Here is a 16,324-nt window from a genome sequence, read left to right as displayed (position 1 = left end):
GGTGCGGCAGCAGCGGGTACCGGTGGAGAGGGTACCGCAGGCGTAGGCCTCTCCGGGGTGCACTGCCGTCTCAGCTTCTCCAAGGCTTCCTGCCTCAGCTGCAGATGGGTGGTCAGTTCAGCAATTTCGTCTTCCAGCTGCTGGCGGTACATTCCGGAGACAGGGTTGGACCCATCAGCCATGGCGCCAGGGAGATCCGTTTCCCCCCGCTCTGCAGGCCTCCTTCCCTCTCTTTCCAAAATGGCGTTCTTCCTGCCTCGGCCCCTTTCCCGCCACTGGCTTCTTCTGTCCCTCCTTCCGGGGGCGGCATCTTCTTCCAGCGCCTCCATACCAATCTAGTATACGAACCCCTCGGGGGGGTGGGCCATGTCGCTGTCACATAGTAATTCAGGCAGGAAAGACCCAATACCCTTCGCTGTCTTTTCCTAGGACCTCCCATCTCTTCACGCCCTTCTTCTCCGCGCCAGCGGCCATCAGGGTAGCAGGTGGACAGAAATATGACCCTGGCTGCTGCATTCAAGATAGATTGGAGAGAAGAAAGTTTTGTTTGAGGGAGACTGATCAGTAGAGAGTTGCAGTAGTCCAGACGAGAATGAATAAGTGTGACAGTAAGACGTTTTGCAATTTTTTGCAGTTTTTGTACTTTATGACGCCATTATGTCTTCAGTATATGGCACTGTTATATAGCTACGGTGCTGAACTATTATACGGGAAGTTTATGGCCCTATTATGTGTTTACTGTACGGCACTTTTACATCATCAATAACCCTGTTTTTTGTGCAGTATTTTGCTCCTTTTGAAGTGCAATTAGGCTAATTTATGGCCTGTTCACACTGGCGGATAGAAACTGTATGGGGACAGACAGATCGGGAATAAATTTGTTCAGTTTGTATATTGTTTACGTCCTTTTCCCTGTATACTTGGGGGGGTCTGCTGCCCACAATAGTGATTTAAGGGCCAGAATGAGCAATAAAACCAGCCAATAAAATGGCAGTGCCAGGGCAATGATCAGTAACAAGTGTCCTTATGCTCCACCACTGTATTCCATGTCTTCCCATGATATTATAAGAAGCCGCAGCACTAGGTCCCCTGTAATCGCCCTATAACCGGGGAAAGAAGCTACCGGACAGGGGCTGTCTAAAGTAGAAATCCCTTCTAAACCTGAGAGAGATGAATGGTTCCCAGTGAGTTTATGTTTGTTTTGTCTGTGATACATTTTATTCTCTAAGCTACAAGCCAATAACATAGGAATTTATCTGGAAATACAGATCCACTGGAGACAAAATATGAAGAATCCCGAGGCACAATCTGAAAATAATATTATTCTCCTGACCTGCACAATTCCTGCAGATTAGTGTGTAATAATGTTTCCTGCCAAATCTAAACAGACAGATCAAGGATTCGGGATCAAAGTGGGTGAAGTCTGAACTGTGTTCACCTTGTTTTGCTCCTACAACTCATGATGCCTATCAATGATTGATAAGGAACATTTCACCCCAAAATTAAAGTTATGACCCCCCAATTACCTTTCATGAGTCACCTATGTGGTAACGGATCCTCATGACCTAGGTCATCAATGTCAGATTGTTGGGGATCCGACATCTGGTACCTCCAGCAATCCTCTATTAGCTGGTACAGTGGCGGCCAGAAGTAGACGGTGTACAGTGCTGGAACAGCAGAGCTTGTGGTACTGTGCAGTGGTCTTACTTGGGTCCTGCAGCTCAGCGCGTAATGAACAGAATGTGATAGGAGAGTCGGACGTCAGACATCCACCGATATGATATTGATGATGTATCCTATGGTTAGGTCATCATTATTGCTTTTCTAGGCAACACCTTTAAACTCAATAGTATCCTTTACTACCCAGCCTGTGTGTCAGTCATCACTGTGGTGCTTGCATTTCATTCATGTGCCGGGAAACTGTCAGCTACACATTGGAATAAAATATGGGACAGATCCAATACCTTTATGTAAGGATACTCAACATATTCATGAAAGGTTCTCCAACTAATAGACTTTATGTTCCAATTTCTCTACGGATCCGGCGGCATTCAGTTATCTTAGGAGGACAAAAAAGATGCGCAGACACCTGTGCAGACATGTATCTTTTATATGACCGTACCATCTTCATTCTCTTAACGGGGCAATTTCTTCTGCTGTGGGTTAGTAACGTTAAGTATCTAGAGGGGACTGTGGGTATCACGATGTTCCACACTAGTCGCGGGAATGTTTTATTTAATATTTCATTTTTGGTGCTTAGTAATAGCGATATAATTGTTGTTTGCATATAATTGAAGGGAATTGTCTTTTTTCTGTGTAGCTTAATAGTCTCCATATACATCGCTATCCATCAAGCTTTTCTCATACACATCACCGTCCACTCAGCTTTTCCCATATACATCACTTTCCACCTAGCTTTTCGCATACTTTTTACTATCCACCCATCTTTTCTATATACACTGCTATCCACTCATCTTTCCTATATACATTTCTATCCACCCAGCTTTCCCATACACATCACAGCCTAGCCAGATTTCCCATATAAATTGCTATCCACCCAGCTTTCCCCACATATATCACTATCTATCCAGCTTTCCCCATTTACATTACTATCCCCCTAGCTTTCTCATATACATCATTATCCACCCAACTTTCCCCATACTCATCACTATCCATCCATCATTCTCCATATACATTACCATCCACTCAGCTTTTCCCATATACTTCACCATCTACTTAGCTTTCTAACTTAAATATGAATGTCTGAGCAAAGGGGCTGAATACTTATGACCATGTGATATTTCAGTTTTTTCTTTTTAATAAATTTGCAAAAATGTCTACATTTCTGTTTTTTTCAGTCAAGATGGGGTGCAGAGTGTACATTAATGAGAAAAAAGAACTTTTTTGAATTTACCAAATGGCTGCAATGAAACAAAGAGTGAAAAATGTAAAGGGGTCTGAATACTTTCCGCACACATTTTATCTTGCTATTCACCTAGCTTTTCCATATATATTACCTTCCACTCAGCTTTTCTCATACACATCACCGTCCATCCAGCTTTTCCCATATATATATTTTTCCACTTAATTTTTCTCATGTGCATCACTATCCGCCCAGCTTTCCTATATACTGTACATTGGTGTGCACCCAGCTTTTCCCATATACATAACTTTCTACCTAGCCTCTCTTATATGCATCACTATCCACCCAGCTTTCCTATATTTATATTGCTATCCACCCAGCTTTTCCCATATAAATCACCGTCTACTCAGCTTTTTCCATATACATCACTTTACACTTAATTTTTCTCATGTGCATCACTGTTTGCCCAGCTTTCCCCATATACATCACTTTCTACCTAGCCTTTCTTATACGCATCACTATCCATCCAGCTTTCCTATATATATATTGCTCTCCGCCCAGCTTTTCACATAGACATCACCGTCCACCCAGCTTTTAGTGTACATAGCCTAAGATGAGTTGGAATAAGATGCCCCATATTCTTTAACAGGCATGTGTGAATTTGGCACATCTACAGTGGCATGTAAAATTTTGGGCACCCCTGGTCAAAATCACTTCTATTGTGAACAGTTCATTAAGTTGAAGAATAAATGATCTCTGAAAGGCCTAATGTTAAAGATGACACATTTCCTTTGTATTTTAGGCAAAAAAATATATATATATTTTCCTCATTTACATTTTAAAAATTGCAAAAAGGAAAATGGGCAGATGCAAAAGTTTGGACACCCTGACTTAGTAGCACCTGCTTTTGCAAGTATCACAGCTTGTAAACACTATTTGTAGCCAGACAAGAGTCTTTCAATTCTTGTTTTGAGGGATTTTCATCCCTTCTTCTTTGGAAAATTCTTCCAGTTCTGTGAGACTCCATGAGATTTTGCCTGCCCCGTGCGTCGGGGAGCAACTACCAAAAATGATTGTAACATTTCGAATAGTTTTGCGTTATTTCCGGCATCGACTTTTGGTGAAATCGCTCCATTGTTCTCATTGATCTTGGAATTGCAGCACAGAATATATTAGAATGTTTATGCTACATTGAATATCTATTTACATAAACACAGAAAGCTCTTGATACATAATAGATCTGGAATGATCGGAGCCGCGCTGCGTCTCTATCGCTCTGTAACCCACTAATTACGGTAGAAGATTGGATGCAGGTTTCTGATCTGTTGCAGAGGATCCCTGCGTTACATATAGAATCTGTCGGAGCAGATAATAAAGCCGTATTTACAGCTCATGGTTCAGAGACCGTACAGGGAAACAGACCTCTCTGAATCAGATCCAGAATATGTCTGGAGAACATCAGCCCCAAACACACACACTCAGCACAATCCAGCACCTTCCATGTCTCCCGGCTCCTGGATATTTTCATGGCTTGGTACAAACATGTCTGATGGATGACCTCAATGCTCAGACATTACGACGAATTAATCATTCTTCAACATGTTTGCATCCATCTTTTTTGGCAACTTCTGAATTTCATTAAAGATATGGACACCTTCGGGGACATTTATATTTAGTTTTCCTAAGTGCATGTATTCTGGGTGAAAAAAAATAATTTTGCAATTGAATTTCATAGAAAGGTTTGGACAGAATAATTATAACAGGGCTCTGTGCATCCCTTTACATTGCTGGCAGCAGAACGAGTTAACTGAGAATCCGTCAGTGAGCTCCTTCTGGCTTTATGGCAAGACAGAGTTTATCACGATGTGTTGGCTGCGCTTCATGGAAGGATGAGACCTGGAAAGTATAAGGTCATGTTTACACATTTAGTGTTTGGTCTCAGTTTTACATCAGCATTTGGAAGCTAAAATCAGGAGTGGAACAATCAGAGAAAAAGTAAAATAGAAACACGTCACCTCTTCTGTATTTATCAACCACTCCTGGGTTTGGCTTACAAATACTGATGTAAAATACTGACCGAATACTGAATGTGTGAACGTGGCCTAAGCAAGGGTTTTTATTCACACCAATGAATTTCAGCTACGAACTCAAGGTAAAAAAAAATGCCTTTTGGCTTTGTAGCTCCTATCTCTTCTCCTCAGCTCCTGTTTGCTGATTATGACCACATCAAAGTTGAACTGAGGTCAGAAGTCAGCTGAGAGGTTAGGAGGAGAGATAAAAAGCTATTTTGTTGTCAGAAGCTTACTGAGGGACTCTTAGTTAACTCATTCTTCAGCCTGCCTTCAATGTAAATTGAAGTATAGAGCTCTGTGAAAGATAACTCGTCTATCATTTTTAATGAAACCCCAATTTCAAAATTATTTTTGGGCCCAGAATAAGTGAATTAAGTAAATAAAATGCCACCAAACTTGTCTATATCCTTTAAAGACATGCGGCTGCTAGGGTTCACTTTGGGAGAGTTTAATCCCAAACTTTTTCCCCTCCTCTGTAGATTAATTGCAATGTTAGCAAGTAAGGGGGTAAGGAATTGACTTTCATCTATATGCGAGGGTCTGAACGCTATGACTACAGGGGAGTCTGGGACAGCTGGATGATGAGTTTTGGGTGGAAATGCTGGTACAGTTTCACCATGACACAGCCCCTTTAGTGATATATTCTGTATTTATCTGGAAACCGCCCATATGACCCCGTTCCTGACTATTGCTCCAGGAAGCATTATAACCGATAGCTGGTATTATACATTACAGCTTAGTATGAGGACATGACCTCCGCCACATCTGCCTGTGCGGGGCCACCAAGCTGGAATAGATGTCCCCCTCTTGTGTCTGCACTTCCCACAGCCACAACATTTGTATTATGGCAGCTTGGAGAATTTGGAAATTCTCTGTACCTTCAGGACACAATGTTCTCAGCAGGTTGTGAGCTTATTTATAAAGCCCTGGAATAACAGCGCTGGATCTTACAAGGACGCTCGGCATGGAGCCTGTGCCGCAGATCAGCCTGGGCTTTACTTGTGTGTACAGGGAGGAGGAGACACCTTCATATATATCTTGTATTTAGCGGTGTGTGGTATTTCATTTTCTGGTTCTTTGCTAGTGGCTGACAGGAACCGTATAGCAGATAGCGGTAAATATGAAGGGATTATATATAGATAGAGCACTCTTCAAAGATTCATGGTTGCAAAGCTGCTAAGGATTTCACCAAAAACCTCTACACACACAACAATCCAAAAGGAGTGCTAAAAAATTGGCAGCACTCCAAAATTAAGTAACAGTGTTGGAGCATTGCCATGTTTTTGGATTGATATACAGTATAATATACAGCTCTGGCAAAAATTAAGAGACCACCACATCAATTCCCTGTCATGGCCAGCCCAATCTCCAGACCTGAACCCCACTGAAAACCTCTGGAATGTAATCAGGAGGAAGATGGATAGTCACAAGCCATCAAACAAAGAAGAACTGCTTACATTATTGTACCAGTAGTGGCATAAGGTCACCCAGAAGCAGTGTGAAAGACTGGTGGAAAGCAGCCAAGACGCAGGAAAGCTGGGATTACAAATCATGGTTGTTCCACAAAATATTGATATCTGAACTCTTCCTGAGTTAAAACATTAGTATTGTTTCTAAATGATTATGAACGTGTTTTCTTGGCATTATTTGAGGTCTGAAATCACTCTGCATTTTTTTTTTTTTTTTAAATTTTGACCATTTTTCTTTTGTCAGAAAAAAAATACAAAATTTAGTGCTTGGAAATTCAGAGACATGTTGTCAGAAGTTTATAGAATAAAAGAGCAATTTACATTTTACGCAAAAATATATCTATAAAGAGAAAAATCAGACAAACTGAAAATTTGAAAGTGACCTCTTAATTTTTGTCAGAGCTGTATAGATAGACAATGGCTATAAGATGGGTGAATAGATGGGTGGATGGATGGGTAAATGGATAGTTAGATCGATGGATTGGTGGATAGATATATAAATGGATGGATGGATAGGTTGGGAGATGGATGTAGAGATATGAGATAAATACAAGATAGCTAGAAATAGATATTAGATATGAGAGAGATATGAGAAGGATAATAGGTACATATGCAGATGTGTAAAAATAATTAATATAGATATAAGACAATAGATATGAGATAGATAGAATTTTTAATAGATCTATAGCTGGATAGATAATAGAATAGATAGATAATAGATAACTAGCTGAAGAGCCCGGCGCTGCCCGGGCATAGTAACTAACTATGGTTAGTAATAACAAATTATAATGATTATATATATATATATATATATATATATAAAGCTGAGTGTATAGCCCCGCCCAGTCCACATAACTACATTCACTATAATATCCCACATCATCCCGTCAGCCTGGGGTCAGAACCAGAGTGCTGAGTGGATTTGCCCTGACTTCCATACAGGAGATCCCTTTAATAGAAGCCTGGGGTGAGAATCAGAGTGCTGAGGGATTTACCCTAACTTCCATGCCGGAGATCCTTTTAAGAGAAGTCTGGGGTCAGTACCAAAGCGCAGAGTGGATTTACCCTCACTTCCGTACCAGGGATCCCTTTAAGAGAGGCTTGGGGTTAGAACCAAAGCGCTGGATGGATTTGCACTGACTTCTATACCAATGATCCCTTTAATAGAAGCCTGGGGTCAGTACCAAAGCGCTGGAAGGATTTGCCCTAACTTCCATACCAATGACCCCTTTAAGAGGAAAGATGTGCCTATGGATGGAGGATGTGTGATGGGGATATGGGCAGGGAGGGGGGATCCATTTCTGTCATGTGCTTTCTGCTCCTTTCTGGGGGCAGACAATGGCTGGGAGCTTATGTTCCCGGGGATGCTAGATGTCTCCCACCATGTCAGTGTCTGCTGAGGTGTTTTCTGGAGTGGGAAAGCTGTTGCTCATAGAAACCAATCACAGCTCAGCTTCTTTTAAACAGCTCCTGTGAAATGAAAGTGATACACACACACACACATTCATTTTTATATAGAGATAGATAGAATAGATAGATAATAGATCATCTGACCCGTCGCTATGTTGTAAGCTAATTAACCGGCAACATTCACTTGTGCTTCTTTGTGCCATAAAAAGTTTACTTAAAAAAAAAGCATTTTGTGGCTCAGGAATAAATCTTGTGATGCCAGTTTTCTGTCTTGAGAAATTATGAGAGCTGAGGGAGAAAAACAGAAGTTTGCCGTGGTTGCCATGTTCTGTTTTCGCAAGGAGTGTCTAATTGTGGTTTGGAACGTCTGGCCTGGGAGGCGTCCTAAATAACTCTGTTTTTTTATTTTTTACTTTTGGCTTTTTTTTTTTCTTCATTATTACCAGACGTTCTTCCAAAGCCAGAAACATTTTCCCACATCAGAGAGGCTGTTTTAATGGAGCCTATAATAAAGCAGGTGCCACAGCTCCTCTGTGCTTGGCGTGCTATGTCACATAAGAGGACCACCATTACAGCACTGACGGAGGGCTGTCACCCAGCTTTACTACTCCTCGGAGTGGCATATTCTTATAATGCAAAACATCATACTTTCCTTTCTATATTGTATAATAAGTCATATTTGCCTTTTCTGAGCCTGGAAAAGATGACTGAACTTCTTCCCCTGAGAGCAGGAACAGCAGCTATAATGGTTGTCGCTGAGCTTCCCCACAAATGGATAAAACAATTATATGTCTCAGTAGAATGTCTACAGAGGAGCATTTCTGTCTGATAGGAGGAAATGTTCTTTTTGTTTTCTTAAAAGTTGCAAAAGGGATGGAGCCTTAAGTGTTTGAGCGCTGGTGGAGGAGCCTTTGTTGTCCTTCCAGCAGTTAAGCTGCCGGTAGTGCGTTAGTATTCGGGAGGATGTAGTAATCCACAGTCAGACCCAAATAATCTTCTTCCTGCCTGGGAAGTCTAATACTGTTTCTCTGTGGGGTAACCAAGATTTTTTTCCTAATTTGGTTTCCTCCCTGTGTTTTCTGAGTCAGCTACTTCACTCTTTACTTGTGGATCTGAGCTATAATTTGGAGACCATAGTAAGAATATCTACCTTTCTACCTCTATATCCATTTCTTTCTTTCTTTCTATGACTATTTCATATCTAATATCTATCTATTTCCTTATCCATCTATCTCATATCTATTCATCCCTCTATCTATCCATCCCGCTATCCTCCATTCTTCTCTCTATTCATCTATTATCTATCTATCATCTATTGTCTATCTATTATATATTATCTATCTATTATCTGTCTATCATCTATTATCTATCTATTATATATTATCTATTGTCTATTATATATTATCTATCTTTATCTATTTACCTATCTATCTTGATATTATCTATCTATCTTATATCTTTTCTGTGGTTTGCTCTGTTTGTTCGGATTTAGATCACTGTACCTAATACAAAGACTTCAGTTTAAAAGATAACACTTAGTGTACATGCCGCCACCACTAGAGGGCGCTAACTGCATACTGCTTATACATTGAATGTAATCATAAGCCTGTATGCAATAAGCGCCCTCTAGTGTTTATATCTGGGCATTGAAGCTTTGTATCAGAAAATTGGAGCCACGATCAGTGTAAAGCAACGGTAAAATGTAGTTCTTGAAAATTCACTACAGATTCCTAACTTACATGCGATCTTCCTCATTGCAGGTGTTACAAACAAGGCGAGAGCAAGACATTTCCCACCATATGTAGTGTCTTATAGACCCGACCATTGATAACCTGAATTATGGGGGAGAATGATGACGACAAGCACGGACAAGCCGGACAGCTCTTTGAAAACTTTATCCAGGCCACGACATGTAAAGGAACCCTGCAGGCCTTTAACATCCTCACCCGGCAGCTTGATCTTGATCCCAAGGACTATCGGCATTTCTACAGCAAGCTCAAGTCCAAGGTGACCAGCTGGAAAGCCAAAGCCTTATGGAACAAGCTGGATAAACGGTACAGCCAGAAGGAATACAAGAAAGGGAAGGCATGCATGGGGACGAAGGTAAGCGAAACGCGTGGGGGTGGTGGTGTGATCCTCTATAGGATGTCCCCTCTCTATAGGCACCCCCATATTAGTAAGCAAGGAAGGGGGCTGACCTGTTCTCCTATAATAGCAGCAGAATCCAGCATTTATTGGACTCACTTATCAAATGATGAGGGTTATGGAAGCAGGATGGGAGTTTTCATTTGCTCTGTGAAGCTTGTTCTCGCTATTTTAAGTTATAACCCCCCTTCATTAGCCTGGCTTCCATAAAAGCTAATATGACAAGCTGCTAGAAATTAGAAAATCGATCTGTATCAAATCATATTTGTTACAAATTTCTTGCAAAATTTTGAATTCTGGTGAATCCCAACTTTTTGAGAATTTCATTTTCAAGAATCCAGTAACCTGGTGATCAGCCATTGTGATAGATTCATTCGATGGCCTGGAAGGGCTTAAAATACAAAAAAGTAATGACACTCACCTGTCCTAGGTCTTCTGCTGAGTCTGTATGCCTCTGCTCCCCTGGCTTCCTGCGAGTCTTCAGTTCTTCCAGCTTTGAGGTCCACGCGGTCACGTGGGGTGTAGCGCCTGTCAATAACGTGTGTCGCCCCCCAAGTGGCAGCAAAAGAACTGAAGACTCAGGAGGGACGAAAAGGGAGCCGGGGCGGCCTAAGCAGTACGGTGAGTTCCTAAGGGCGCACGACAAATCAAAGTGAGATCGGAGCACAATGCTCGGACTGGTCGTTGCCAAGAAATGTGCAGTCCATGTGCGTCCAAAAAAAGTTGGCGCAGGTGAGGGCACTGCCAGCTCGAGTAGCTCGTGGATATCGTCCTCATCTGCTTGTGGATTAAACACTTGACCGTATAGCTTCTGTCCTGGACGCTCAGCGTGTGACAGGTGGACACTTGTGTCAGGACTTGAGGTGAAGAGGATGGGATAGTAGAATTTGAGGGTTTACCCTTTGTGGTTAGCGTGAACTTAAGGAGCACAAGAGTGAAAATTGAATTTAGCAAAGAGACCGCAACACCATTTTTTTCACTTTGTCTTCAAGACCTCCGCTTGCGGCCAGTGAACAGTGGCATTCTTGTGTTTGTCTAGAAGCTAAATACTTTAAGAGGGAATCTGTCAGCAGGGTTTTGATATGTAATCTGAGAGCAGCATGGTGTAGGGGCAGAGCCCCTGATTCCAGCAATGTATCACTTACTGGGCTGTGTGTTGCTGTTTCACTACAATTAGTGTTTTATCAGCAGGAGATTATCGGTACAGTTCTAGGTGTTACGTGCATCCTGGTCCAACCCCTCTATACAGTGTACACAGAAAGCTGACAATCAGTGCTGTGGCTGGGGTTACACAGAGCTCAGCATTCAGGGCACTGTAGGATCTGCTGAAGAGAAAATAGGGATTGTCTCAAAATGACAGCATGCAGACCAGCAAGTGATACATCACTGGAATCAGGGCCTCTGCTCTGTCTCAGACAGCGCATTTTGCAGACTGCGGATTTTGTGGACAGAGCGCTCAGTCTTGCCTAATACGGGTCGTGGACTGAGGACCCCTATCTATGGTCCTGATCAAAAGGGAATTTAAAGCATAAAGTTATAGAGTTGTAGCTTGGCTTTCCTTTATTCAGGACAGTCTATTACATTGTAGCTCTGTATATAAAGTCTACAGCATAGCGGCATGTTGGTGCCCTCCTGGCACCCAGTACCGGGGGGCACATGCCCCTGCATATTGTGCAAAGTTACGTAACCCCCAGAACAAACCGCACGTCTATCATCATCAGATTATCGTCTTCACTTCCTTTTAAGCCTAAGTCCATCAGTCGCCAATCAGAGACTCTCCGTGTCCTGCCATGCCAGGAGTCCAAGAATGTTTGTAATTTCACAATATTTTTCTACTTTCACTCCAGCGTTAAACATGCATTTTTTTACCCGTGAGTCATCACCCAGACCTCTCCACTACAGCTTATGTAGGGGAGCTAAACTGGCAAAGGTGGAGGCACAAATTTATTCTGGGGGATCGGTCCGTAGTCGTCCGTCTTGGGCGGTGCGTCAGTGATGACCAAAACTCATCACCTCGCAGTCACTTTATCAAGTGAAGCGAAGCGTTTACTCCAAACACCTTTGTGTGTTCTCTAAAGAACATTCTTCATCCTCCGCGTAATCCCTGGACGCTAAACTTCCTTCTCCCTGCGGCTGTCAGAGATGGAGAAAAGAAGAAGCTTTCCGATAAATCGTCTACAAATAGAGCTGTCATCAGGCGATAGGGGAGAAATAGATAGGAAAGCGGAGAGGGAGTCAATGTCATCTACCTTTCACCTACTGCATCCTCTCTTCCGACACCTCCACCTACCTAGTGACTCTGTCTGAGTAGTTGTCACTTCCCATCCCCCACACTGACTGTGCTGTCCTGCCTGGGACTCTTCAGTGTAGAGAATACTACAATGGGGGGCTCCATTCTGCCAGACACTGCTCTATGGGGGTCACCGCTTATTTCTTTTTCCAAAGTGATCCAAACCCTTTCTTGGGGCGATCAGTCTGACATCCATTGTCATGCATAATAGCCGCTCTTTTAATCTCAAAAATCGTAAGTTATCCCCTATTTTTTTGGAATAACCCTTTAAATACACCTATTCTGCCATCAGCAAGAAACACATGTACATTGTAGCATGATTGACATATAAGTAAGAGCTGTAGCCCTCCTAATTTGCAGCCAGTGTCTCCCTCGGTGATAGCCATAGGGCCCTCACAGGGTCAGTACCGGAGCCCGTCTAATTGTAGGAACATGTTCACTTCCATGTTCACTTGCTGCAGTCTATGAAGGTTCCCCGGTGTAGCTTAAATTCGCCGTGTTCCTGTACAACCTGTTTAACCTGTCCGACAAATCACCTGAGCCCAGTGGTGTTCATAAAAGATAGCGGACTCTATAGCGAGTCACAGCTGGCCCCATTAAGGTGCTGGGTTTTACCATGTAGGACAGAAGGTCTGGTGTTGATCTGCTCTTTCCATGACCCTTGAGCCAATTATCGACCCCATGTTTGCTAACAATTTCAGATTTTATGGAGAAGAAAATCCTGGCCAGGGTCTGTCCACCAAGTTTCAACTGGAATAGAACTGGACCCCATCTGTATGGACCCTATAGCAGATGTGTGGGTTGCCTCTATAGCATCTATACCATTTTCCCACCCTCCTCCTTCATCGTTGCTCTTCGCATAACCCCCCCTCATTCCCAAATTCATTACCCCAAATATTTTAGGAATGGCTGGAAAGCAGAGCTTTACAATTCCCATATATACATATTAGACAAGTGGGGTGAAAATCACCATCTAATGACTGGAGCTTTTGTGTTTCTTGGAACAGAACAAACTTCTGGAATTAATATTTCATGGGAGAAACAATGTTTCTGTGAAATCTCCCGGCAGATCTAAGAACGCCTTGAGCTAATTCCCTCAGATGTCGACAAGGACACGAGCCACCGGTGCGAGCTCAGAAAAGCTCCCTGCACCCCCGCTCCCATTGACATTCATGTACCCGGAGCAGAACAATACAAATATTGTCAACTTATTCGGCTCCTCAAAACATTGGATTGACTGGATCAAAAAATATTATCATGCGTCTCATTCAATTAAAGCTCCGATTAAACAAAGAGGCTTCTGTCCCGTAATCCCTAGTGTCAGCGCAAAATAATCGCGTCTGATATGATGATCAGATTCTCCTGCAAATGTATTATGCATCCATCATAAGGCTCCTAAATTTGGATGGTGCCTTGTATGGTAGCTTCATCTGGCACCACCTTCCTCCAGATGGTGGATTTATTGTTAGACAGTGTAAAAATAACTAAAGTTGAACAAAAACATACGGAGGGTCCTGGGTGGTAGTCCTTGGCCACCGGACCAGAACACTGTGAACCCTCTCCTTTCTGATGCCTCCTCTCATTTAGAAAATGAGTTCTCCACATCCTTATCATCCCATAAACTCATTTTTATGTAGGAATCATGATATAACCTGCACACTGACGCATTTCAAACAACGCTGTTCTTAATGATGAACACATCAGAAGAATTGTCGCCCCCTGACCATGGATAACGAGAAACGGCGACAAACTCTAGAGTTGGAACCAGCTATGATTTCCTCCAAAGCACAGAAAGGAGGAGGAACAGCGCTCTGCTGGCCTCTCCTGGGGTTGGATTGACACATGTTTATCTATAAACAAATAAATAGAGACCTGTCAATCAAGTCAGGAAGGAAGAAGGAGCCGCTCCATGGCTTCTACAACAAATAGGGAGACCTGTCAATCAAGTCAGGAAGGAATAAGAAGCTGCTCCATGACTTCTACAAAAAATAGGGAGACACCTGTCAATCAAGTAAGGAAGGAAGAAGGAGCCGCTCCATGGCTTCTACAACAAATAGGGAGACCTGTCAATCAAGTCAGGAAGGAATAAGAAGCTGCTCCATGACTTCTACAAAAAATAGGGAGACACCTGTCAATCAAGTCAGGAAGGAAGAAGGAGCCGCTCCATGGCTTCTACAATAAATAAGGAGACCTGTCAATCAAGTGAGGAAGGAAGAAGGAGCCGCTCCATGGCTTCTACAACAAATAGGGAGACCTGTCAATCAAGTGAGGAAGGAAGAAGGAGCCGCTCCATGGCTTCTACAACAAATAGGGAGACCTGTCAATCAAGTGAGGAAGGAAGAAGGAGCCGCTCGATGGCTTCTACAGTAAATAAGGAGACCTGTCAATCAAGTCAGGAAGGAGTCGATCCATGGCTTCTACAACAAATAGGGAGTCACCTGTCAATGAAGTCAGGAAGGAAGAAGCCGCTCCATGGCTTCTACAATAAATAAGGAGAGACATGTCAATCAAGTGAGGAAGGAAGAAGGAGCCGCTCCATGGCTTCTACAGTAAATAAGGAGACCTGTCAATCAAGTCAGGAAGGAGTCGATCCATGGCTTCTACAACAAATAGGGAGTCACCTGTCAATGAAGTCAGGAAGGAAGAAGCCGCTCCATGGCTTCTACAATAAATAAGGAGAGACATGTCAATCAAGTGAGGAAGGAAGAAGGAGCCGCTCCATGGCTTCTACAACAAATAGGGAGACCTGTCAATCAAGTCAGGAAGGAAGAAGGAGCCGCTCCATGGCTTCTACAATAAATAAGGAGAGACCTGTCAATCAAGTCAGGAAGGAGTCGATCCATGGCTTCTACAACAAATAGGGAGTCACCTGTCAATCAAGTCAGGAAGGAAGAAGCCGCTCCATGGCTTTTACAACAAATAGAGAGACCTGTCAATCAAGTCAGGAAGGAATAAGAAGCTGCTCCATGGCTTCTACAATAAATAAGGAGAGACCTGTCAATCAAGTGAGGGAGAAAGGAAGAAGGAGCCGCTCCATGGTTTCTGCAACAAATAAGGAGAGACCTGTCAATCAAGTGAGGAAGGAAGAAGGAGCCGCTCCATGGCTTCTACAATAAATAAGGAGAGACCTGTCAATCAAGTGAGGAAGGAAGAAGGAGCCGCTCCATGGCTTCTACAATAAATAAGGAGACCTGTCAATCAAGTGAGGAAGGAAGAAGGAGCCGCTCCATGGCTTCTACAATAAATAAGGAGACCTGTCAATCAAGTGAGGATGGAAGAAGGAGCCGCTCCATGACTTCTACAATAAATAAGGAGACCTGTCAATCAAGTGAGGAAGGAAGAAAGAGCCGCTCCATGGCTTCTACAACAAATAGGGAGACCTGTCAATCAAGTCAGGAAGGAAGAAGGAGCCGCTCCATGGCTTCTACAACAAATAGGGAGACCTGTCAATCAAGTCAGGAAGGAGTCGATCCATGGCTTCTACAACAAATAGGGAGTCACCTGTCAATCAAGTCAGGAAGGAAGAAGCCGCTCCATGGCTTTTACAACAAATAGAGAGACCTGTCAATCAAGTCAGGAAGGAATAAGAAGCTGCTCCATGGCTTCTACAATAAATAAGGAGAGACCTGTCAATCAAGTGAGGGAGAAAGGAAGAAGGAGCCGCTCCATGGTTTCTGCAACAAATAAGGAGAGACCTGTCAATCAAGTGAGGAAGGAAGAAGGAGCCGCTCCATGGCTTCTACAATAAATAAGGAGAGACCTGTCAATCAAGTGAGGAAGGAAGAAGGAGCCGCTCCATGGCTTCTACAATAAATAAGGAGACCTGTCAATCAAGTGAGGAAGGAAGAAGGAGCCGCTCCATGGCTTCTACAATAAATAAGGAGACCTGTCAATCAAGTGAGGATGGAAGAAGGAGCCGCTCCATGACTTCTACAATAAATAAGGAGACCTGTCAATCAAGTGAGGAAGGAAGAAAGAGCCGCTCCATGGCTTCTACAAAAAATAAGGAGACCTGTCAATCAAGTGAGGAAGGAAGAAAGAGCCGCTCCATGGCAGCTACAACAAATAAGGAGAC

At 42.9% G+C, this 16,324-nt stretch overlaps 1 protein-coding gene across 6 annotated transcripts in view; it reads left to right on the top strand.

Moving 5' to 3' along the window:
* MICAL2 (microtubule associated monooxygenase, calponin and LIM domain containing 2) overlaps positions 1-16,324 on the top strand; it is a 318,733-nt gene that overhangs the window by 99,195 nt on the left and 203,214 nt on the right. For all 6 annotated transcript variants that reach the window (XM_073578364.1, XM_073578366.1, XM_073578365.1 and 3 more), the window contains one exon: positions 9,575-9,917. In XM_073578364.1, coding sequence (XP_073434465.1) covers positions 9,654-9,917 — 264 coding nt within the window. In that variant the 5' untranslated portion in view covers positions 9,575-9,653. The remainder of the gene's footprint in view (positions 1-9,574; positions 9,918-16,324) is intronic.

This window comes from Dendrobates tinctorius, unplaced genomic scaffold, assembly GCF_039654945.1.
Source record: "Dendrobates tinctorius isolate UK_male_01 unplaced genomic scaffold, ASM3965494v1 ptg000059l, whole genome shotgun sequence".
In the NCBI taxonomy this organism is placed as follows: Eukaryota; Metazoa; Chordata; class Amphibia; order Anura; family Dendrobatidae; genus Dendrobates; species Dendrobates tinctorius.
Note: the sequence above shows the minus strand (reverse complement) of the source record. Positions and strands in the feature narration are given on the sequence as shown.